The 25,000-nt window shown below is 39.8% G+C and overlaps 1 protein-coding gene across 1 annotated transcript in view; it reads left to right on the forward strand.

Moving 5' to 3' along the window:
* The first annotated feature begins 9,419 nt into the window (after nt 1–9,419).
* The window catches only part of LOC125043172 (mucin-22-like), a 30,039-nt gene continuing 14,458 nt past the window's right edge, over nt 9,420–25,000 (forward strand). The window contains exon 1 of the mRNA XM_047639167.1: nt 9,420–9,700. Coding sequence (XP_047495123.1) covers nt 9,601–9,700 — 100 coding nt within the window. The 5' untranslated portion in view covers nt 9,420–9,600. The remainder of the gene's footprint in view (nt 9,701–25,000) is intronic.

The following is a 25,000-nucleotide window of genomic DNA, read 5'->3' on the forward strand; positions in this document are numbered from 1 at the left end:
CCTCTCTTTCATTTCTTCATTCCTCTTTCCTCCTTTCTGTCTCTCTAGTAAATGGTACCATCATTAGCTTCCCTCTCTCCTGCTGGATCAGGTGAACTTTTTTGGCTTAAATTGACAGACACAGACAAATTAGAAACATTCCAAAATGAAGCTGCCAGGATCATTCTGGGTGCCCCGAGGTGGACGAAGGTCCACAACCTCCTGATGGAGGCAAACCTTCTCCCCATGGACTCACGAATCGATCTAATGGCAACACAATTCCTGACAAAGGTCATCCAGGCTCCCAGGAACACAAGCCTAAGACAAAAATTAGTCAGATGCCTCGAACAAGACAACGAGCTCGTTGCAAACAACTCCTGGCTGTCTCATACAGCCAGGGTGTTGATACGCCATCAGCTCAAAGAACAGCTTCTTGCTAAGGGCATGGACTCCCCCCACCCCGACTTTGCCGAAGCCCCGCCGTGGGCACTGAGCCTGATAGAGTTCAACATAATGAGCCTGTCAATGAAAAAGAGCCTATACCCCATGCCTAGCCTAAAGGCAGAAGCCCACAGGGTCATTGCAGCCATCACTCCTCCGGATAGTAGAACATACTACACGGATGGATCGGTCGATCCCTTGAGCCACACTGCAGGCGCCGGCTTTGCAGCAAGGGATGCCACGCGATCCATGAGGGTAACAGTCAACGCCTCCTCGTTACAGGCAGAGGCAGTTGCAATCATGGGAGCCCTAGGCCACGCGTCCCTAAGGGAAGGCCTCGTGGTCATACACACAGACTCCAGGACAGCCATTGACTGTCTTCAGCACAGCTCACCCACAGACAACATCTACCTACTGACCACGATTCTCACAATGTCACAGAGAATTCTTGCTCAGGGTAGAAGAATTATCATCAACTGGGTCCCAAGCCACATCGGCATCAGAGGGAACGAGCTTGCTGACAGACTAGCCGTCGCTGGCAGGGATATGCCCCCAAATCCCATGACGATAAAACCGAGCCGAAAATTACTTATGGAGAAGTGTGCCTTGGTCGGTCGTACCTTCCTACGGCAGCTCCACAGAGAGGAAACGAGAACCTCCCCCTCGGCCAGCTGGTACTCAGACGCCACAGGCTATGAACCACTGGCACTCTCTGAAGTAAGCAACAAAGGTACCGAAGTCATTCTTCACAGAATGCGCCTAGGTTACCACTGTGCATGGCAGATTATCCCAACAATCGAACGCGATGAAAGGTGCTGCAAGCACTGCGGCGAGCCGAACGCCACACTAGTCCACTACCTAGAAAATTGTGACCATACACAATTCCTGAGACAGGGACCGCCCACAACAGCCGCCGTGCTGGAAAAGAGGCTACGCGAAATGCTTACCCCATGGCGGCAGGAGCGCCTGTTGGCAATCCCGCCGCCACGGTAAGCACCGAGTGTCAGACAACTCAATGAGACAGCCGTAAAAAGCTAACACAGGCCGGGCCATATTTAGAAGGCCCGGGCGAAGCTAGAACTTCGCAAACCATAAAGAAGAAGAAAATTGACAGAATTCCATTCACTTTTCTCAGCTGTACCTTAGCCTCACCTACTACATTGTATTTTTTTCAACAAATTTTGATCTGATGAAAGTCGATTAATCCCCCCCCCCCCCATCCCTTGCTCCTTGTTGTCGTGGGGGGAGGGGGGGTTAGGAGACGGAGACGCCCAGTGTAGGGATCAGGCCTGCCTTGGACTTCAGCCCTCGCCTCTACTAATTTTTCATGTGGTTTACTTCTTCTCCTTCCCTTTTCCTTCTCTTCTTCTTCCCTTTCTTCCGTTCACTTATCCTAACCGTTAACTCATTATACCCTTTTCACCACAATGCCATAGTGATATAGGAACTTCGATGTATTACACATTTATTTGTTTTAGCCATTAACCGTTATAACTTGCTATGGCGTTTCATGTTGTCATACTATGCTAATTGATCACTATATGGCGCTAGATTTAATATTACGGGGCCCTATTTTGGTAAAAATAATGAACTGTGTGTGCTTATATACATATGTGTCTGTTTGAGTGTGGATATACATGTGTGTGAATGACCTCGTACCTAAGAATGCACATGATTTATAACTTTGACTGATATATATTTCCCTCCATGTGCAGACTCCGGAACTAGGACGGTAGTTTGTTTATTCCGGACGTTCCGAATGGTATTCAAGAAGTTCCTGTTAGCATCCAGTGATCCGTGTTATATACCGGGAAATGAAGAACGCGGAACATTTCTAGTCGGGAGAGACAGTGACAGGCAGGAGATGAGATTACAAATACCTATCAAAATGTACGATCGAATCCATATCATCTCACCATCTATGAAGCCTTAAATATATATGAGTATACAGTATATATATATTTTTTTCAATCGAATTCTGCCCCGTCATTATTACGAATTTAAAGTTTGTTTCCCTTCGAAAGAATAGCTAGATATTAGGTTGTGATGGAGTCACAAAATCGATGGTATTACGATAAACAAATCATGATTGTTAATATAACCATATCAAAAGTGAGACAACAACTGTGGAATACCTTTGGGAAAAAATAAAATCTTCCAAATGTGCATCTCTTAATTAGATGTGTGTCTTGCTATTACTTTCTGCACAATCTTAGCAAATGTGAGTTATTGAATGTAGGCATTAACTTTTTTTCTAATCCTCTTGTAGTCAATGCTATCAAATAAGTACACACATACACACGTGTATGTATATTTATATATATGTATATATACATATATATAAATATATGTATATATGCATTTATATACATATATATACTTTTGTATATATATATACTTACATATATATATATACATATATACGCTTTTGCATATATATACTCACACACACACACACACACACACACACACACACACACACACACACACACACACACACATATATATATATATGAAACGGAAATCGTTCACAATTAGAAATGAAATGGAATCGTGACGTTTCAAACGCGATCATCATCAGACGAACAAATAACCAAACAGATCCATTCATACATACAAATGTTTTTTATTTATTTATTCATATATATATATATATATATGGAGAGAGAGAGAAAGAGAGAGAGAGAGAGCATTGTAGGGGGGGGGGGGGGCTAACATGAACATCCTGTTCCACATAACAGGATCCTATTATCAGTGACTCTGGCTGTTATATGGAATACCCTCAACCACATAACATTAACATCCTGTCCCACGGCCCATCGACGATGAACCCGTAGAATCCTGACGTCATTTTATTTTGGGCGTAGGTCGTACCAGAAAAGCGAAGTTAAAGCTATCACTTGAAATAGAAAATTGAAGAAAACTAGAGCTCTCTACAAAAGAAAAGATTACTTGTGGAAGTAGTGATAATTCTCCATCTAGGAAAATTTTAAATGAACTTAAGGCATTAAGTGATTCTGTGGATGTGAGTTGCTTAAAGATGTGAGTCACTTGAAAACAAATTCTCGGTTAATGCTCTTTTCAACTATTATCTGTTTCACCTTATTTAATTAATCAATGTATCGATTTATGTTTGTGTTAAATGAAAGCAGTGCATACCAGCCGATGGTATTGTGACGCTTTTCAATTTGTTTTTGTTGATTTACTGCAGGATTCCTTTCATGGGCGTATTTAAATCATAAAAAAGGCAACATCAAAAAGAGAATGTAGAAAAAAAATAAAATAAATGTATTCTTAAACTTTCTTTAAATAACTCTATAAGATATACGTGATAAAGTTCAAATAAATGCATTTAGGCCTAAACTTTGCATACACAAATCTATGAGGAATGTATGACTAAGAGTATCCTATTATAGTCTATCAACAACTTCAAATTTCCTGAACACACTAAACATACCAAATATTCCGAGGTATACGATTTGTTTTCTATAAAAGTCCTTTTGTTTATGAAAGTATTAACAACGATTTTTTTTTTCGTCATTTGCTCCTTTCACATACGATAAGTATATTATAAAAGTTGACCCTCACGAAAATCAGTAGTGAAAACCAATGGAAAAGTGTAGATAATGCATACTCCATATTTGAACCTAAAGGAAATGACTCTCCCACAAAATGCTGTACGAGGGGGAACGAGTGACGTCATTAGCACTTAGGCGGGGGGGGGGGGGGGGGTCATCTACCTGGAACTGGCCTTTAGAGATAGTCACGCACACACATAAACACAGATGTACATACACACACGCACGCTAGCACAGAGGCAAACGCGATTAACACGTAACTATTCTATGATGATTGATAGAAATATTCAATAATGTAATAGGTTCTATGCATACACACACACACACACACACACACACACACACACACACACACATATATGTACATAACTGTGTGAGAGTCTGTGTGTGTGTATGCATATGTATATATATATATATACATATATATAAACATATACATACATGTGTGTATATATATATGTATATATACACATATGTGTATATGCATATGTATATATATGTGTGTATGCGTATATATACACAAATGTGTGTGAGTGTGTGTGTGTGTGTGCATATGTTTTTATGTGAATATATATATGTGTATGTGTGTGTGTGTCTTTGTGTGTGTGTGTCTTTGTGTGTGTGTGCGTGCATGTTTATATGTGCACATATGTGTCTGTATGTGTGTATGTGTGTGTGTGTGTGTAAATGTATTTGTATTTATATGTGGTATGTATATATATATGTAATATATATATACACAAATATATGTATATATCTATACATAAATAAACAAAAAGTATATCTATGTGTCTGTGTTTATGTAAGTATATATTCAAATATACAAGGTATATATAAACAGATAGCTCCACTTCCATTCAGCTATTGAACCCACAAATGAAACTGACTTTTTCCCAAGAGTATTCCTAAGTATTCTGACGGTTATTAATGGTAATGAACTCTTCGTTATCACAAATAAAAGGGGGAAATTATGGTTTTGCTTCTGGTAGTTATACTAATGTCGAGTAAATTATACAAATAGTTAGGTATCTCACTCTCATTCAATAGAGGTGATGACGTCATTAGCTCTGCCAATTTGTGCGATTTTTGGTCAGTGTTATTTTAGCGGATTTTTAAAAAATGATTCAGTAATAACAATTGCCAAATGATTATCTTAAAGCAAACCAAGACAAAATATTTGTAATTAATAAAAGTGATGAGCGGGGCTTAACTCGGAAGTTGCCAACTAGGATTTTCATCAGGATGGAGTGGGTCTACCTATATATAAATACCTTGCATATATACATACATGTGTGTGTTTGCATGCGTGCGTGTTTGTGTGTGTGTGTGTGTATGATGTGTGTATGATGTGTGTGTGTGTGTGTGTGTGTGTGTCTGTGTTTGCATGCGTGCGTGCGTGTTTGCGTGTGTGTGTGCGTGTGTGCGTGTTTACGAACTTGCGTTCGTGCGTACATGCGTGTGCGTAAAGATGTACGTGCAGAGTTCACCAGCACCGCCCTTTCCTCATCCCAAAATCCCGCACGACCCACACACCCTGGAGAGCAGGCAAGCAAATGCCACTCGCCACGAACTCTTGCGGTCTCGAGCTCATTCGGGGAAGCTTGCGGCCGCTGGGGAGTTGTCTCGAGGGAGGCTTCGTTTAAACCATCAGCATCTTCGGCTGCTTCCCTGCGCTTAGTGTGTGATTGTGTGTGTATGTGTGTGTGTGTGTGTGTGTGTGTGTGTGTGTGTGTGTGTGTGTATGTATGTGTGTGTGTGTAAGCGCGCGCGTGCGTGTGTGCGTGCGAGTGTGTGTTCGTGTGTATGTGTGCGTGCGTGTGTGTGTTATGTATGTCGTTCGATGTAATATAACCTAACAAATAATTAACAAATCTTTACATGGAGTTGATCTATTTCACTCCGGAAAAAAAAATTACCCCGTCACCTTAGGAAGCACTTAACCAGGCGCCATCCATCGAATATGTAAATACGCGTGACCCATATTACACATCTGCAGAATTAGATCGAGCAGCAAGGCTTATTTAAAAGATAATTCTTTGCCAAATTAGAACTGGGCTGATGCGAAAATTAATGACAAACTCGGACGCGAGACACCTGACGTTCGGCCTAGAACTCAGATAACCTCGAAAGATTAAATATATAAGAGTTACAATAACAGTGATGATGGTAATGGCCGTGATACTGAAAGCAATTGTAATTAGGACAATAATGTGGTAATGACTGTGATACCGATAACAATAATAATCACAACGATGACGAAAGCAATGAGTTTTAATGACTTGAAGGATAAGACTAAAAAGACTATATAGATGAGATAATGGTGATAGTAATGGTATAGTTAGAATATATATATATATATATATACATTATATACGCACGCACACACACACACATATATATATATATGTATATATATAAAGGCAATAAGAGTTTAAGAAAATTATTAATACTACTGTTGCTAATGCCATCATTATCCCGACAATAACAAACAACACGTTGACAACCACAATAAATATCAAGATTAACTGATACCAGCAAACAACATTGTATGATCACTTATTCCGTTAAAATTCAACATATTTTTTTCTTTTTCTTTTTTGATTTACTTCGTTTTCTTCGTATTATTTACTTCGCATATCTTTTAAAACAGTTTCCATTCTTGCGCACCAACGTAATTTTTGCCTTCTCGTTTGGCTTCAAGTTTCAGTGTACATACTGTTTACCATCATTTCGTCGCTTTTCTGATTCACTTCATATTATCCAGAGTATATGAAAGTTTTTTTTTTATACTGCTTAACAACCAACTTGTCGATTTTTTTATGTTTGGTTATATTCTCCATGTACATAATGCTTACCAACTTCTTTCCTACATTCATTTTTTAATGCTTGCTTGTAACTTTTGTACCTGTTCATTTTCACATTGTTTACCAGCGTTTTTTTTTTTTTTCTTTCTTTCTTTCTTTCTTTTCTTTTTTATCTGCCAATCCCTTTTGTCGCTTCTCTCTGCTAGGTTACAATTTCCAAGCTATAAACATGTATATCAACCTTCTTAATACTTTTCTAGTTTGCCTACATTCTCCAAGCTATATGATATATTTTTGTTTGTGGTGCTCATTAACTTATTTGTCACTTTTTTGCTTGCCTACATTCTCTGAGCGATATGATACGACTTTTTGTATTCCTTAATAATCTGCTTGTCACTCTTTATGTGTTAATTTTCATATTGCTTACCATTTTTTTAAATTATTATTCTGCTTCATGCTATATACGATAATTTTATTTTTTTATCCACTCTTCTGTTATGTTTTTCTATTTAGCAACGATCTCCATGCTATGCAAAATAATTTTCTGCTTAACCAACTTGTCACATTTTTCCGCTTGCCTACATTCTCCAAGCTCTATGATAAGACTTTTTTTTTGTATTACATACTAACCTACTTGCCAATACTTTCTTTATAGAAGATTATTTTCATACAGCTTACCAGCCTACATTAAGTTTACCAACCATTTGTTACTATTTTTATTCATTATTATTATTATTATAATTATTATTATTGTTATTATTATTATTTTACTTCCCAGGCTATGATTGTCTTTCTTATTTTTTTCCTGATCATCTAAATTCTCCTAAATGTAGATGTATTTCACACGGCAATACACTTCCCTATGTTTCGAGTACACTGGCTGATGAATAAACACATGGGTGATTAGACGAATAAATGCATAGTTTGTATATTCATGAATAGCCAAATGTGATACTGTCCTTCGAAGTTGGGGCGGAAGAACAAGGAAGAGGAAATGGGGAATGGGTGGAAATGATGGAGAGGAAAAGTAATAGGAGAGGAGAGGAAATTATGATAGGAAAGGAGAGGAAAAGTAATAGAAATAAGGGGAAAAGGAATAAGGAATAAGAATAAGGAGTGGGGGGGGGGGAGGATGAAAGGAGAGGAAAGGTAATAAGAGGAGAGAGGTAAATAATGAGACGAGAGGAAAATAGAAAGAGGGAAACCGAGAGGAGAGAGGTAATAGTAAAAAAGGAGAAAAATAAAAGAAAACAAACAAAAACAGTAAAGGTAGAAAACGAAAAGGGGGTGAAGAGAAAACGGGAAAATGAAAATGAAAATAAACAGAGATAAAGAGAGAAGTTCAGCAAGGAAAAGAAAGAATAGGAGAAAAAAAAAAAAGCAGAAATAAAAATTCATGATAGAAAAAAATATATATTGTAAGGACGGAATTGAGCGCAACCGCAATATTATTGGAATTAAAGTTATCAGTGGTACGAGTAACTTTAACAGCAGAAAAGAGACGTAAAGAGAATTTTTGAAAGTGGTCCAAGTGAAGAAAAAGCCGATATGGAAGGCTAGTTTCTCGTGTTAACTTTTCTAGCATTTTTCTTCCGGTCCGTATTTCGTTTTATTTTTTCTCAATCGTTATCGTCCTCGTATTTTGTGTTTCTTTTCGCTTTCGTCTTAGTAGGGTATAGGTATCAGTTATTTTCTTTATTTCCTACTGCTGTAATTACTCTATCATTATTTTCCTTTTCCCCCTCATTCGTCGGCCTTATTTTTGGGCTAAATATCTTGCCCCTCACCAGTTTTTGCTCCTATCTACTACTACATCTACCTTTTATACATAATGGTTTGGGCACAAAATTTTGAAAGCAAATATCTAATTAGGTCGTGCTTATCTGATCTGACTCAAGAAGCGACTAAATATCTCAAAACCAGAAAATACAGTTACATGCTTACCAGCTCATCGTTACATGCAAATTCACGTAATGCACCCAGATATTCTTACATGCGGTAAATTCATTAGCATTCTGTTTTCGAGAAGATAGAGATCGTTGTTATCTGTACGCAATAGGCCTGCTGTTCTTGCCTACACATTAGCATAGATAAATGTATGGTAACACTTTCTTGCAACACGCATCAGGAAAGGTAGCGTATGAGATAATGACGTCAAACATTTTATCGAGGACGGAAAATATGGTGCACCCCCTACTACCTACTCCCTGACCCCCTCCTCCTCAACCCTCCCCCTCCCTTCCCCTTCGTCAACTGAGCCGCGTTTCCAGCACGGTCAGCCTGCTGTTGCCACCTAGAGGGTTGTTAGATCTTGCTTGACGGTATGTGTCGCATACGCGAGTTTTCCTTTACTTAGAGAAGCGAAAATAAACTAAAAAAAAAATCGTCTAGGATCAAGCCTTTTCCACGCACTGGAACATTCTCTTCCGATAACGGCCCGGCGTCAAGACCAGTCGTTGACAAATCAAGGAGGGGGTGGGGGGAAACCGCGGTTAGGAGCCATCTTAGGGGGTTTGGAAGCCTCTCGTTTCTCTCTCGCGGGTGGCTTCTGCGAGACGCTGCGACCGACTTTGCCTTCTGCGGCGGAATCCCTGGGGCCTCACTCGGTGTGGAAGCGCTGGGCGAGACACAACGACCTCTCGCTTCCTCCGCTCGCCTGTGCTCGCGCGACACGGCTGCTGCGAACCAGCGGTTTCCCGTCGGAGGTGCAGTTCGGTCGTTTCCGTGAAGGACTCGCAGTGAATTTCCCTGATTTACAGATTTTTCCTTGAGACGTTGAAGTTCGGAACTTTGGTAAAATGCAGGGAATTGCACTGTGCGTGGCACTGTGCCTTGCTACGGTGTCAGCGTTGCCACTGGAAGAGATCACCGCGACTGACAGGGAAGGAAGAGGATTCGGTAAGTAAATGCGGTTAAATGTTATGAAGGTAGCTAATTAACGTGGTGAATGGTAGTTAATGAATTGCTGGCAGTTAGCAAAGGTCAGTCTTTACGATTAGGATTGGGGTTTTAAGATGTATGGAACACACAAGCGATCTTGTTCTTGTAAAACAACATTTGTCATTTCTGGGAAAGGTAAATCCTCAAAACCCCCTCTCAAAATTATGTAAACAACAACTAAAACAAAGCAGTAAGAAGTGTAGAGCAACAGGGAACCAGCTAACAGAATCGTGGAGCCGACAGTTAGGAAGGCACGACCACACGGCGGTAGTTTGCGCCGCTAATGGTCGTCGGCGCAAATGGGGTCGTCGGCGGGATGACTGCCGCCGGTGCGAAAGTCTGGATCGTTTTTGTTCTTGATTTTACGTTTATAGCCAGTAACTGCATGGAACTGAGAGACGGAAAAGTGATAGTTCATTCACGTGTATTCAGGCAAGATGGAGCCGTAGACCTTTCTGGCGATTTGTCATTAAATAAGGAATCGGTTGAAGTTGCTGAAATGGACGTGGTGGATGCCAGTAATAAGCACTGGAGAAAAGCCCCAATAAAAGGGTAGCTAATGGTGTCTTCTAGATGTTTACCTTCTGCCAGCACAGACCAAACAATATCCATAATAATTCACAAACTGTAGAAATATTTTTTTTTACTATTTCTCTGTACGTACTTCCCGAGATTCTTAACTGTAAATGCCACTCACTAAGTCTGCTTTATCTACGGTCACGGCAGTAAAGTGAAGCATCATTTACTACCGTATCGAACCCAAGGAAATGCGAAACAATAAAATCATCGGCTGCGGTCATCAAATCGTACCTTCTCCGCTCTAATTAAAATTCGTGAGGCACCTGCGGTCAGCATGGACAGGTGTATGCCGAGTCACGTGACTAGAGCCATGACCTACAGACACCTTTTTTTCGATGAGTCACTCTCGAGGTGTTCCTACCCATTCTTGCCGCGTTGTATTTACTTTGAATGGAGGTTGTCTTGGGTTTGTTTGTTTGGGCTAACCAGTTCCCACGGAATCGTTCTCTCCATCTCTCGTGCATTCAATTACCATCTCGCGAGAATCTGGGACATTCCCAGTTCTCCATGGGGGAGGAACCGCCTATCATGATGTGTGTTTTTTCCCATATTTTTTTCTTGATTCCCATTGCTTTCGTCAGTGGTGGAATTTCCCATCGTATTCTTCCCCCTTTGGCTCCATCTTCCATCCACAGCTTCGTCTTCTCGGCTTGGATAAAAAATGAGGACTCTTATTTTAACTTCGCCGATCGTCCCTCATCTTAAAATCTCCACAAAATAGAGAGAGAGAGAAGGAAAAAAAACGAATTCTGACAGGGGGAAAAATAACACGGCTATTTGTCAGCTGGCGTCCCTACGGCTTAGGGAAATAAATGGTCTTTATATAGCACATGCCGGTTATTCGGCTCTTATGCCCAACCGACGGTGAAATTGTCATCGGTTCGGCCGCGTCGATGAGATTCACGCTGGCGCCGTCTCGTGTTTTTGTTCATTTGCATCGTTTATTGTTCTCTTTCTTTCTCCTATTCGCTGTCGGTCTGTCTGTTTTTCTCTTTCTCTCCGTCTCTCCGTCTCTCTCCGTCTCTCTCCGTCTCTCTCCGTCTCTCTCCGTCTCTCTCCGTCTCTCTCCGTCTCTCTCCGTCTCTCTCCGTCTCTCTCCGTCTCTCTCCGTCTCCGTCTCTCTCTCTCTCTCTCTCTCTCTCTCTCTCTCTCTCTCTCTCTCTCTCTCTCTCTCTCTCTCTCTCTCTCTCTCTCTCTCTCTCTCTCTCTCTCTTTGCTTTCACACACGTATTTCCCCTGTCTTGTATCAATATATACTCACCTTTATTACTTATCATCCCATCTGTTAGAACTTGTGATGCTGTAGGTTGCAAGGCAGAACCTGTATTGCTATTGTCAATGCATCATGATTGTTCCTCCCAGCATTAAAATGATTGTCATCACTGCAACGTCACATGCATGGTGATCTTGGCATGCAAATGATAAATAGCTTTGTATTGAGGCTTGTATCAATATGTGTTACAATATTAATGTCATGCGTTTGTAATAATATCTTGAAGAACTTAAAAAAAAAACCCTACTTTTGGCACTATTAAAAATATTTAAGTTTTGTGAGTGGCAGCTTGTATGTAAAGAAGAGAAAAATAATCTTGAATCATCTAGCGGTATTTTTTTTTTTCGCATGATTATTTAACGTCTTGCCTTTTTCTTTTTCCTTTTTTCTTCGTTTTCATTTTCGCTGGTAAATTTGCCCTAAATTACCTTTCTTTCGAACCTTCTCCTCTTATATATACGATATCCCCTGCTGTTCAGTTCCTGCTTGCTTTAACTAATAATGTTTTTTTTTCTATCTAAAGACTTCAGGTTTGTTCCTTTCCGCTACGCCTCTCTCCACCTGCTTTGTATTCGATGTTTGCTTGTTTAAATCAAGGGTTACTTAATTTTTTACGTTGTTTGTTTTACAATTCTCTGTTATTTGGCATTAGGTTTAGTCAAAATTATGGACTGACAGTGACTACTAAATATTGTTTTTTTTGGAATCTGTATGGCTTGCGAAACCTGATTTGGATAACTACTTGTATATTGTTGATGTCTGAATATACAGAATGAATATTTGGCTTTAAGAGTGTTATATGTTTTACTTCATGTTTTTTTTTTAACCTTTGCTAGTCCTTTATATATTTTTGATTATCTAAATTTACGCTTATGTTTTTTTTTTTCCAATTCGGCTTCGAGTCCAGACACAAAGCCTCTTAATTATTAAAGTTTGCGCCTTGGGTTATCCAGTAGAGAAACCATTAAACACGTTCCACCGAGCAAATTCACCCTCGTTTCATTATTGATGTATGTGTGTTAGTAGTTTCACTGTCAAAGGAATGTATGTTAAGCATGCGAGGGTTGAGGTGTGGGCAGAGGCTGGCGATGATCATTGTATGGCCACAACACACCATAATAACACCAGCGGCAGATCGCCTTGCGTGAGTCTGCGTTCTGGGACACAAACCTACTTCAGCGGACCATAAATTCTGGAGGAGAGCATCACAGCGTCTTGGTTTCCCTTCTGTCGGATTTGGGCGTTTTTCGTGTTCTTCGTTGTATTGACTTTTGTTTATTGCATCTTTGGTCTCTTTTCTGTGGGGATCCTTATATTTTCTGGCTTTATGGTGTATCTCTTTTCCTCGCTTTTTTTTCTTTTCTTTTTTGTTACTCTTCGTTACCCACGCTTCATATTTTCTCCAAATTTGATCTAATTCGTACGACAGCTTCGAAGTAAGATATAAATAAAAATTCTCAAGTTTTAAAAAATCGTTCGAAGTAGACTAGTTACGAAATCAAGGGCAGCGGTCTTTAACTCCCGCTCATACACATTTCGAGCAGATGGGCGCCAGATTGCCTTGAATGATAATTACGTTTTCATAACAGAGCACGCGAGTTTACAACTGGATCATGTTATCGAAGCTTGCAGGAGATTTGAACAGCTTGCGAGAAACCCCCGAGGCGTTATTTTTATGCGTGGAGCTTCAAGGAATCCGTTATGAATGATGACAGCCGGATGGTGACACAGATAGCGGACATCTGCGTCGAGATTAGGTAACTGCTCCCTGGCGATCTTCAGAGGCGGGTGATTCACTCGTACGCACATACACACGTGTGCATTCATTTATACATACATCCATACCTACATGCATGTGAATAGTCTGCAATGAATAGGCCGGAAAAAAATATATGGGTTTAGAGAGAGATAGAGAAAGTATTAAACATAGAAGTAAAATACGGATGAAAAGGGAAGAGGGGGTGGAAACAGAGGTACGTATACGAGTGAGAGAAGGAGAGAATGATAGAAATATAGTAAAGGAGAATAAGAGAGAAGAGAGAATACAGAGATCGTACTCAGAGAAATATGGTTAATCAACAGAGATTTCCCAAGGGGCTGAAAAACTTTAAATACATTATTCAAGCCATTCCGACTGAGAAGTTGGAATTAGCCAATAATGCAATCGATCAAATAAAGTGAATAATTAGCTAATAAAATCATGGTACGTTTTCGAGGAAAGAGGGAGGTGGTAGAGATTAATATGCAGCAAAGTATACAATTATCGTCATCAATCATTCATAATGATCATTATTATATATTATTACAGTTCATTACTATTATCACTATTATAATTATCATATCGTCACCACCACTACCAACCCCCTCACCCCCTCCTCTACCCTCCTCACCACCAGCATTACCTCCCTCACCCCCTTCACCATCACCACCAATCCCCCCTTCACCATCACCACCAATCCCCCCCTTCACCATCACCACCAATCCCCCCCTTCACCATCACCATCACCACCAACCTCCCTCCCTCCCCTTCACCATCACCACCAACCTCCCTCCCTCCCCTTCACCACCGTCACCAATCCCCCCCCTTCACCACCACTATCACCACAACCACCCCCTTCACCATCACCATCAACCTCCCTCCCCCTCCTTCACCATCACCACCACCAATCCCCCCTTCACCATCACCACCACCATTACCCCCCTCTCTCCCCCCCTCACCACTATTCATTTTCATCTCCCCCCAAAGTCGCCCCCCCCCCCCTTCCCATCTCTTGTTATGCGTCAACCGCGGGTGGTTTCCATGGTTAGGTGCCCCGGTGTTGCGGTGGCTCACTCACAGCGCTACAGTGGGTCAGATTGTGTGTGATTGTGTGTGTGTTTACGTGTGTGTGTGTGTGTGTGTGTGTGTTTACGTGTGAGGGTGTTTGTTTACTTGTGTGTGAGGGTGTGTGTGTGTGTTTACGTGTGTGTGAGGGTGTGTGTATGTGTGATTGTGTGTGTGTTTACGTGTGTGTGTGAGGGTGTGTGTGTTTACGTGTTTGTTTACTTGTGTGTGAGGGTGTGTGTGTGTGTTTACGTGTGTGTGAGGGTGTGTGTATGTGTTTACGTGTGTGTGAGGGTGTGTGTATGTGTTTACGTGTGTGCGAGGGTGTGTGTGTATGTTTACGTGTGTGAGGGTGTGTGTGTGTGTTTACGTGTGTGTGAGGGTGTGTGTGTGTGTGTTTACGTGTGTGAGGGTGTGTGTGTTTACGTGTGTGAGGGTGTGTGTGTTTACGTGTGTGTGAGGGTGTGTGTGTGTAATTACGTGTGTGTGAGGGTGTGTGTGTGTGTTTACGTGTGTGTGTCTGTGTGTTTACGTGTGTGTGTCTGTGTGTGTGTTTGTGTTTGTGTTTGTGTGTGTGTGTTTGTGTTTGTGTGTGTGTGTTTGTGTGTGTGTGTTTGTGTGTGTGTGTGTGTGTGTTTGTGTGTGTGTGTGTTTGTGTGTTTACGTGTGTGTGTGTGTGTGTGTTTACGTGTGTGTGTGTGTGTTTACGTGTGTGTGTGTGTGTGTGTTTACGTGTGTGTGTGTGTGTGCGTGCGTGTGTGCGTGTACAGGAGTCTGTATTTATATATCCATTGTTTGCGTATATGCATATCATTTTCCCGGCATTCAAAGACAAATATAAAAGCCTCAGAAAAAAAAAAATCACCCGTTCTTCATAGATCCTTTAAAAGCAAAATCCTTGTTTGCTTTGATGAAACCGCAAAAGACACCTCTGTTTAACCGGCTTCTGAGACACTGTTTGCGGACATCAATCTTACTTTGGCGAGGCTGAACTGATGAGACAGGGCAAGCATATTAGGTCGTGAGTCTTCTCTCTCTCTCTCTTTCTCTCTCTTTTGCTGCTCCGTGAATTTGTTTTTGTCTGAGTTCTTTCTCTTCTCTTTTTCTAATTTTATTTGTAGGTTTTACTCTTTCTTTGCGTTTTTCTTTCTTTATTGTTTTTTTTTTGTTTTGTCTCTCTCCTCTCTCTATCTCTCTATCTATCTATCTATCTATCTATCTATCAGTCTATCCCTATCTGTCTCTATTCCCTCTCTTTCTCCCTCTCCTGTCTAAACACAAACACTTATTTTTTCCTTTATTGTATGTGTGCGTACATGTACATGTACGTGTGTGTGTGTGCGTGTGTGTGCGTGTGTGTGCGTGTAGGCTACATGTTCGTAATAACGTAAAATTGGACATCCATCTAGCTCTATTTTATGCCTAAAATGTGATGCCTAATAACCTCTTATAGTACTATCGTTCTCCCACGCTGCACGGAGATTGAAGAGGCTGCCATTATTGCATTTGCACAATAATAAGTATTTCCTGTGCAGTTTCGGCTTATGTTACATGAGTAGGTTAATTATACTGAAATGAACATTATTACGCGGTTGTATAAGACTTCCTTTAACGTTAAAGTGAAACCTTTCTGTTGTGTAATAAAACTCTGTAAAGTACAGCGTTTAAATAGAACCTTTCTACTGTGCAAAAAGATGCTAAGTGCAGTAGGACGTTTGTTGCAAAGATGGGTTTTGTTTAGGAATCGTGAGGCCGTTGGGGGAGGGAGGGAGGGAGGGAGGGAGGGGGGTAGGAACCTGCAGTCAGGTTAGTTCGCTGGAGATTTTACTTCGTCAGCTCCTCCCCCTTTCATGCGGTCGATTGATTGCTTTTTCATTTGAGTGTTGTTTTCTGCGCCTCTGCATTTCTCTCTCTCTCTCCCTCTTCCTCTCCCCTCTCCCTCTCTCTCTCTCCCTTAAAATGCTTCATTAAAAAAAAAAAATCGTTATTCGCATTTTCTTCATCTCCACACTTCTCCCCTTTTTTTCTTTCCCAAGCTTCAAAATATCAGAGTATTTGTAAAGCTATTGTATTTTACAAAATCATTTTGTACCCTCGACCTTCCCGCCAAAGCACTAATGCCCTTATAGGCACCTCTGATACCAGTTCAAAGATCATTACAGTTGACCTTGCTATTCCTCACCTGTTTGTAGGTCAGGAAGGTCACGAAATCCCCCCCCCCCCTTTTCTCCATGTCCCCCACCCCACCTCCACCCTCCCTGACCCGTTTTCCCTTCTGACACGAGCAAATAATCAACTTCCACGCGAATGTTGTTCTTTGTTCACCTTTGAACCATTGTCTAAGTAAAACAAAAATGGTTTTGTATTTCGTAAAGTACATCTTAATTGGCTAATTGTTTGAGTGTGTTTATTATTATGTGTCTCATCTTGGTTACGTTAGATAATTTTCCCGATATATTGCCAAAAGGAAAAAAAAAAGTTTGAAGTACATTTACATCCAAACAGAGCGAGTTCCATTGTACTGTATATATAAGTATACATATGCCTCGAGAAAATGTTTTTTGTGTGAATTATGACCCTTACGTGCTTTGACAGACCTTAACGAAATCACCCTCGCCTAACTCAACAACTGTTACCAAAGGCGCGTCAGACCTTGCCCATATAAGGGTTAATACGCGTAACCATAGTAACGGACGAACTAATTAGCATAAAGACCACACACGAGCGGATATTCACATCTCCTTAAATTAATTTCCTGTTTCTTTATTATATGGTTATGAAAAAGGCTGTATAAACTCGCAGATATTTTCTTATTAGTTATTTAGGTCGGAGAACATCAGTGGCTCGTATGTGCATCATTTCGTATGCAGATTGAATTTCCTTTAAGGAATAGATTGTACTTTAAGGAAGGTCTGTATTCTCATGTTTTCAGGGGACGGTGTTTTTCATAATTTTTAGTACCCAAAACACTTAGTCTTGATGATCTGCTCACGAAAAATCTGCGTCGTTATATATATATTTACAACTCGACCCATAGGCTAATCTGTTCTTGGCATGACGACCGTATGGCAGCACGTTCATTTGGCGCCGGAAGCACATTTTATGACCGTCAGCTGTGTCAAAGTTCAGGCCACCCTTCCCTCGAAATTTCTCTTTCCGGGTCAAAATCATGTGGATCTTACTCTGAAACTAGAGTAAACCAAGATCCTGAAGTGAAACTAAAGACTTAGACGTAAATCTTGAATCTAAGATAAAGATTGATTGATATCGCGGACGCTGGTGTGACGTCATATTTTTTTCTCCCCGGCCTCCTGCGAAATGTGCACTGGGGAACATACTGTTTTCTGACTCTCTCCTTTTATAAATCTTTCAAAATCTAGGACACGTAAAATCTGTCACAGTTGTCGTTATATTTCAAATCATTTGACGAAAGACGTCGCTCCCGTCCGCTTTTGAATGTTTTTTTTTTGTTCCCTCCTTTCCAAGCTCGTTCGATATGAATTACGATATAATAGTCACTGTCGTTACAGGCTGTTACTGTTACCGTCGAAGATTTCCAGGGTTTGTGAGGCATTGCTTACTGTGAGACCACAAGGGCGGAAATGATTTGACCCAAGTACAATCCATCGCAAATTAACCCCAAGACCTGTTCAAAAAAGATTTGACCCAGTGATCTCCTTAGGATTATAACCTCGTGATCTCAAGGATTAACCTAATTTCCTCCGTTTTTTAGCCGTTTCCCCTTTTAACTGTGACAGCAGCTTGCTAATCCCCTTTGGTTGTCAATTAGATACCTCCTGCGTTGAAATCACCATAATTCATAAAACATTTTTCTCCTCACCGAGAATAACGACATTATACCCCGAAACTAAAAAACGAATATACATTTCATCACACCACGAGTAATAAAAATAGCTGGAGATTTATTTTTAAAAAATAGCACCTTTTCCCATAAAGCTTAAAACAGGGAAAGCTCAGCCCCGAGGCCTGTGCTCTCTGCCTCGCCCAAGCGCCTGGCGACGTGTCTCCGGGCCGCCCCATGCGCTCTGCCTCGGGCGGGTCCGTTAGGTTGTTGTTCGCCGATTCCGACCCCGTTAGAGCACACGCGTCGGCGGTATTACATTTCCGAATCTGACTGTAGACACACCCTTTTTTTCCCGCCGTCTTCGTGAATTCCGCGAGATGACTTGAATTCTCGGAGATTTGATTCTATCGATCGTTTCGGAAAGCAGGCGAGGAAGGTCCAAGAAATGTGTGTTTGGGGGGAGATGGGGGAGGGGATCAAAGTGCATCGTATCTACTTTGCTCCCGGGTTAAAAAAAAAAATAAAAAAAATATATATATATCTTCTCGGCTCCACGGACGTTAGAAGGTCAAAGAACAAAAGAAGTGCTATTTGTCACTGTCCCGTGGTACCTGCCCTTGTCCCTCGTTCCCGTTACGTTAGACCGCGTCACCTGTTAGTCTTTTCAAGGTCATGGGCGCAGGTATGGGAATTAACGACCCTGAAACAGGTGGGTAAGGACGTTAGGAGATTATCCTTTTTACAGGGTTTACAAGTTGGAAAGTAAGTGAGGTATTTTTCTTTACATATATATACATATATATGTATAAATATAAATATATATTTGTGTGTATTTATATATTGTGTATGTATGTGTATGTGTGTGTATTTATATATTGTGTATGTGTGTGTATTTATATATTGTGTATGTATGCGTATGTGTGTATTTATATATTGTGTATGTATGCGTATGTGTGTGTATTTATATATTGTGTATGTATGCGTATATGTGTGTATTTATATATTGTGCATGTATGGGTATATGTGTGTATTTATTATTGTGCATGTATGTGTATGTGTGTGTATTTATATAATGTGTATGTATGTGTATGTGTGTGTATTTATATATTGTGTATGTATGTGTATATATATTGTGTATGTATGTGTATATATGTATGTATATTTATATGGTTATGAATGTGTATATATAAATGTATATGCATATATATATATATATATATGTATTTATATGCATATATATGTATTTATATGCATATATATATATATGTATGTATATGTATATATATGTATATACATGTATATGTGTATATGTATATACGAATATGTATGTATGTGTATATACGTATATATATATATATATATATATATATATATACGTATACGTATATACACATACACATATACATACATATATATATAATGTATGTATGTGTATGTGTATATATGTATATGTATATGTGTATGTGTATATACGTATATGTGTATGTGTATATACGTATATGTATGTATGTGTATATACATGTATGTTTATATAAGTATATGTTTATATGTATGTATATATATATATGTATTTATATGTATGTATATGTGTATGTATATGTATATATATGTATATATATAAATATATATATAAATATATATATAAATATATATATATATAAATATATATATAAATATATATATATATATATATATATATATATATATATATATATATATATATATATAAACGTATATGTATATACATGAAAAGGCAAACGGCCACAGTAAGTAATTTTCCTTTTCATTTTTGTGTGTACGTTATTGTGTCATGTGTATATATGTATGCATATATATGTGTATATGTATATATATGTATATATAATATATATGTTTAATATATGATATATACATATACAATATATATACATATATAATATATAATATATGTTAGTATGTGTGTAAGTATAAGTGTAAGTGTGTGTGTGTGTGTGTAAGAATAAGTGTAAGTATGTGTGTGTAAGTATAAGAGTAAGTGTAAGTATGTGTGTGTAAGTATAAGTGTAAGTGTAAGTATGTGTGTGTGTAAGTATAAGTGTAAGTATGTGTGTGTGGAAGTGTAAGCGTAAGTGTGTGTGTGTGTGTGTATGTAAGTGTAAGTATAAGTGTAAGTGTGTGTGGAAGTGTGTAAATGTGTGTGTGGGTGTGTGTGTGTGTAGCATCTGTATATGTATGTGTAGTATGTGTACGTGTACATGTACACGTACACGTACACGTACACGTACATCAGAAGTCAGAATTAGTCTACCTTGAAATTCTAAATGACATGCGTGCAAAGGCTAGTAAGCTTACGAAGTATGTGCCAGTATCGTAAGTAGTCCATTTAACTCTACGGCTTCGTTGAGCAGTGTCGGCGTTAAGACTGTGTAGGTATAATTTAAATAAAAATAGTCCTAGAGGGAAGAGTGTCGTAAAGACCTTTTGTGCGGAGATCAAAGACAGCCGCTTATGAGAACGAAGGTGCCGGTCATGGCGTGCTTTGTGAAGAGGGTTCGCTGTTGGAGACATTGGGGTGGAAGTGAATAGGATAGTGATCGAGTGCTCTCTCTCTCTCTTTCTATCTATTTATCTCTCTCTCGCTCTCTCTCGCTCTCTCTCGCTCTCTCTCTCTCTCTCTCGCTCTCTCTCGCTCTCTCTCGCTCTCTCTCGCTCTCTCTCGCTCTCTCTCTCTCTCTCGCTCTCTCTCTCTCTCTCTCTCTCTCTCTCTCTCTCTCTCTCTCTCTCTCTCTCTCTCTCTCTCTCTCTCCCTCGCTCTCATTCTCTCTCTCTCGCTCTCATTCTCTCTCTCTCGCTCTCATTCTCTCTCTCTCGCTCTCTCTCTCATTCTCTCTCTCGCTCTCTCTCTCGCTCTCTCTCATTCTCTCTCTCTCTCTCTCTCTCTCTCTCTCTCTCTCTCTCTCTCTCTCTCTCTCTCTCTCTCTCTCTCTCTCTCTCTCTCTCTCTCTCTCTCTCTCTCTCTCTCTCCCTACCTCTCCCTCTCTCTCTCTCTCCCTACCTCTCCCTCTCTCTCTCTCTCTCCCTACCTCTCCCTCTCTCTCTCTCTCTCCCTACCTCTCCCTCTCTCTCTCTCTCTCCCTACCTCTCCCTCTCTCTCTCTCTCTCCCTACCTCTCCCTCTCTCTCTCTCTCTCCCTTCCTCTCCCTCTCTCTCTCTCCCTCCCTACCTCTCCCTCTCTCTACCTCTCCCTCTCTCTACCTCTCCCTCTCTCTACCTCTCCCTCTCTCTCTCTCTCTCTCTCTCTCTCTCTCTCTCTACCTCTCCCTCTCTCTCTCTCTCTCTCTCTCTCTCTCCCTCTCCCTCTCCCCCTCTCTCTCTCTCTCTCTCTCTCTCTCTCGCCCTCTCTCTCCCTCTCCCTCCCTCCCTCCCTCTCCCTCCCTCCCTCCCTCCCTCCTTCCCTCCCTCCCTCCCTCTCACTCAATTACTCTTCCCCTTCCCTCCCTCCCTCCTCCCTCCCTTATTCCTCCCTTATTCCTCCTCCCACCCTCCCTACACAGTATCTCGGTCCAATTCATCAGCAGCCAATGACGTTCATCTCACCAATACAAACCGCAGAGCGAAACTTTCTCGCGGTCACTCCATGCGGTAGTCTTTCACGTGGGTGTCGCTCCTGGGTGTGACCTGTTTTTTTTTTTTTTTTTATGTTGTGTTAATCTCGCCTGGTTTTTTTTTTAGGAGGTATAGATGTTTTCGTAGATTAATGTATGCATGCGTGTATAGATGTATAGATGCATGGGTACACGCGTACTCACACACACTTAAAAAGGGATGTAGAGTGTAAAGATTAGTCACAAAATGGACATCTACTTTAAGAGGTAATGGACTACGAAGATAGACTACAGAAAATAATAAAAGAAGGAAAAAAAGGGTGATTATGCTGGTCAGTTGTGTTACATGAAGAGAGGATTTAGATAGAGATGAATTTATAATTTTGAACACAGGAAGGACGAGAGGAGACGGTGGGAAGAGGCTGGTAAGGATATTATACAGTTCAGTTTTCCGAACACAAGTATAGAAACATGGCACAATCTTGCACATGACGTGGTGTGTGTCAAAGATGTGCATCAGTTTAAAAAGTTGTTGGATAATTTAGATATAGCTTAGCTTAGCTCTTATTCCGTACTGAAAAACGTACACGTATACGTACACGTACATGTACACGTACATGTACACGTACACACACACACACACACAAAGACACATACGCACACGTACACACAAAGACACATACGCACACGTACACGCGCAAACATACGCACACGCGCACACATACGCACACGCACACACATACGCACACGCACACACATACGCACACGCACACATACGTACATGCACACATACGCACATACACATACATACGCACACGCATACGCACACGCACACACATACGCACATGCACACACATACGCCCATGCACACACATACGCACATGCACACACATACGCACACGTACACACATACGCACACGTACACACATACGCACACGTACACACATACGCACACGTACACACATACGCACACGTACACACATACGCACACGCACACACATACGCACACGCACACACATACGCACACGCACACACATACGCACACGCACACATACGCACACGCACACACATACGCACACGCACACACATACGCACACGCACACACATACGCACACGCACACACATACGCACACGCACACACATACGCACACGCACACACATACGCACACGCACACACATACGCACACGTACACACATACGCACACGCACACACATACGCACACGTACACACATACGCACACGTACATACATACGCACACGCGCACACATACGCACACGCACACACATACGCACACGCGCACACATACGCACACGCGCACACATACGCACACGCGCACACATACGCACACGCGCACACATACGCACACGCGCACACATACGCACACGTACACATTTCATAGTATTTGCTGTTGCGAATTGATAATGTGGCAGAGGGATACGAACATATAACCGGTCAGTTCTTATTCAGTGAAATTCATTATTTTGTTTTCTTTTCTCTCTCAATTTTCTTTTTCCGTTTTCTTATCCCTTTCTCAGTCATCTCCCTCATCCGTACCTTGTTTTATTTCTTAATTATATATTTTCTTTATCTTTGGCGTTCTCTCATTTGCAGAATTATTGGTCTTTTACTTATTCATTTGCTTTTGATGTACTTATCATATTCTTACTGTCAATATTCTTATTCTAGATTACAGTTTCAATATTGCTGTTTATCGTGACAAAGGACATTGCTCTTGTTGTTGTTGTTGTTGTTTTCATTTTGCATCAATATCATCACTGCAACGAGTGAAATTCTCATTTTCATTGCTACTTTCGTCCTTTTTTCGTTCTCCTACTCGGTCTTAGGCTTCCTCTTCGTCCAATCTTTTCCGGCGATCTTTTCCCTTCCTTATCATGCACTTTCGTAGTGACCCACAGGAATAGGAGGAGGACGAGGAAGAGGATATGTGTCAGTAGAACGGATATACACTCGGCACTTGGTCACACGTACGTGTGTTTTCTCTCTCTCTCTCTCTCTCTCTCTCTCTCTCTCTCTCATATATATATATATATATATATATATATATATATATATATATATATATATTAATAGAGATATGTCTAAATATATGTATATATATATTTAAATAGATAAATATGTATATATTAATAAATATATATATATATATATATATATATATTAATAAGTATATATATAAATATATATAAATATACATAAATATACATATATATAAATATATATATATAAATATGGATATAATTATATATATAAATATAAATATATAAATATATATATAAATATGTATAAATATAAATATAAATATATATATAAGTATAAATATAGATATAAATATATAAATGTATATGTAAATCTATATATAAATATATATATAGATATATATATATAAATATATAAATGAATATATATATATATATATATATATATGTGTGTGTGTGTGTGTGTGTGTGTGTGTGTGTTTGTGTTTGCATATTTGTATATGTATATGTATGTATACATATGTATATATTTGTGTATGTCTATAAGTATACGTATGTATGAGTATCTGTATAGATATGTATGTGTGTATATGTATGTGTGTAAATATATATATATGTATATATATGTATATGTATATATATTTATATATGTATATATGTATATATGTATATATGTATATATGTATATATGTATATATGTATAGCACACACACACACACACACACACACACACACACACACACACACACACACACACACACACACACACACACACACCGAAGCCGAATCCACTCGCCAGATTTTCCAGATTCCCAGAAAAGAAAATCGGGAAGGAAATGGCTTTGAAAACCGCGAAAAGAGGGAATTCGCGGTTTAAAGGGACCGGAAACGCGGTGCTTGTTTTACGCGGTATTTTTTTATTTTTATGTGTTTTGTTTTTAGTCCATTTCTTTTCCTTTTTACTTTCATCTGTCAGTTCGGTGATTTCTCGTGTTGCCCAGTTACTATTTCGTTTTTTTTTTCTCTCTCTCTCTCTCTCTCTTTTCTCTCTCTCTCTCTTTTCTCTCTCTCTCTCTTTTCTCTCTCTCTCTCTTTTCTTTCTCTTTTTCTCTTTTTTTCTTTTCTCTTTTCTTTTTTCTTTTTTCTTTTTTCTTTTTCTTTTTTCTTTTTTCTTTTTCTTTCTTTCTCTTTTCTT

The sequence above is a fragment of the Penaeus chinensis genome, chromosome 3, assembly GCF_019202785.1.
Source record: "Penaeus chinensis breed Huanghai No. 1 chromosome 3, ASM1920278v2, whole genome shotgun sequence".
NCBI classification, from domain to species: domain Eukaryota; kingdom Metazoa; phylum Arthropoda; class Malacostraca; order Decapoda; family Penaeidae; genus Penaeus; species Penaeus chinensis.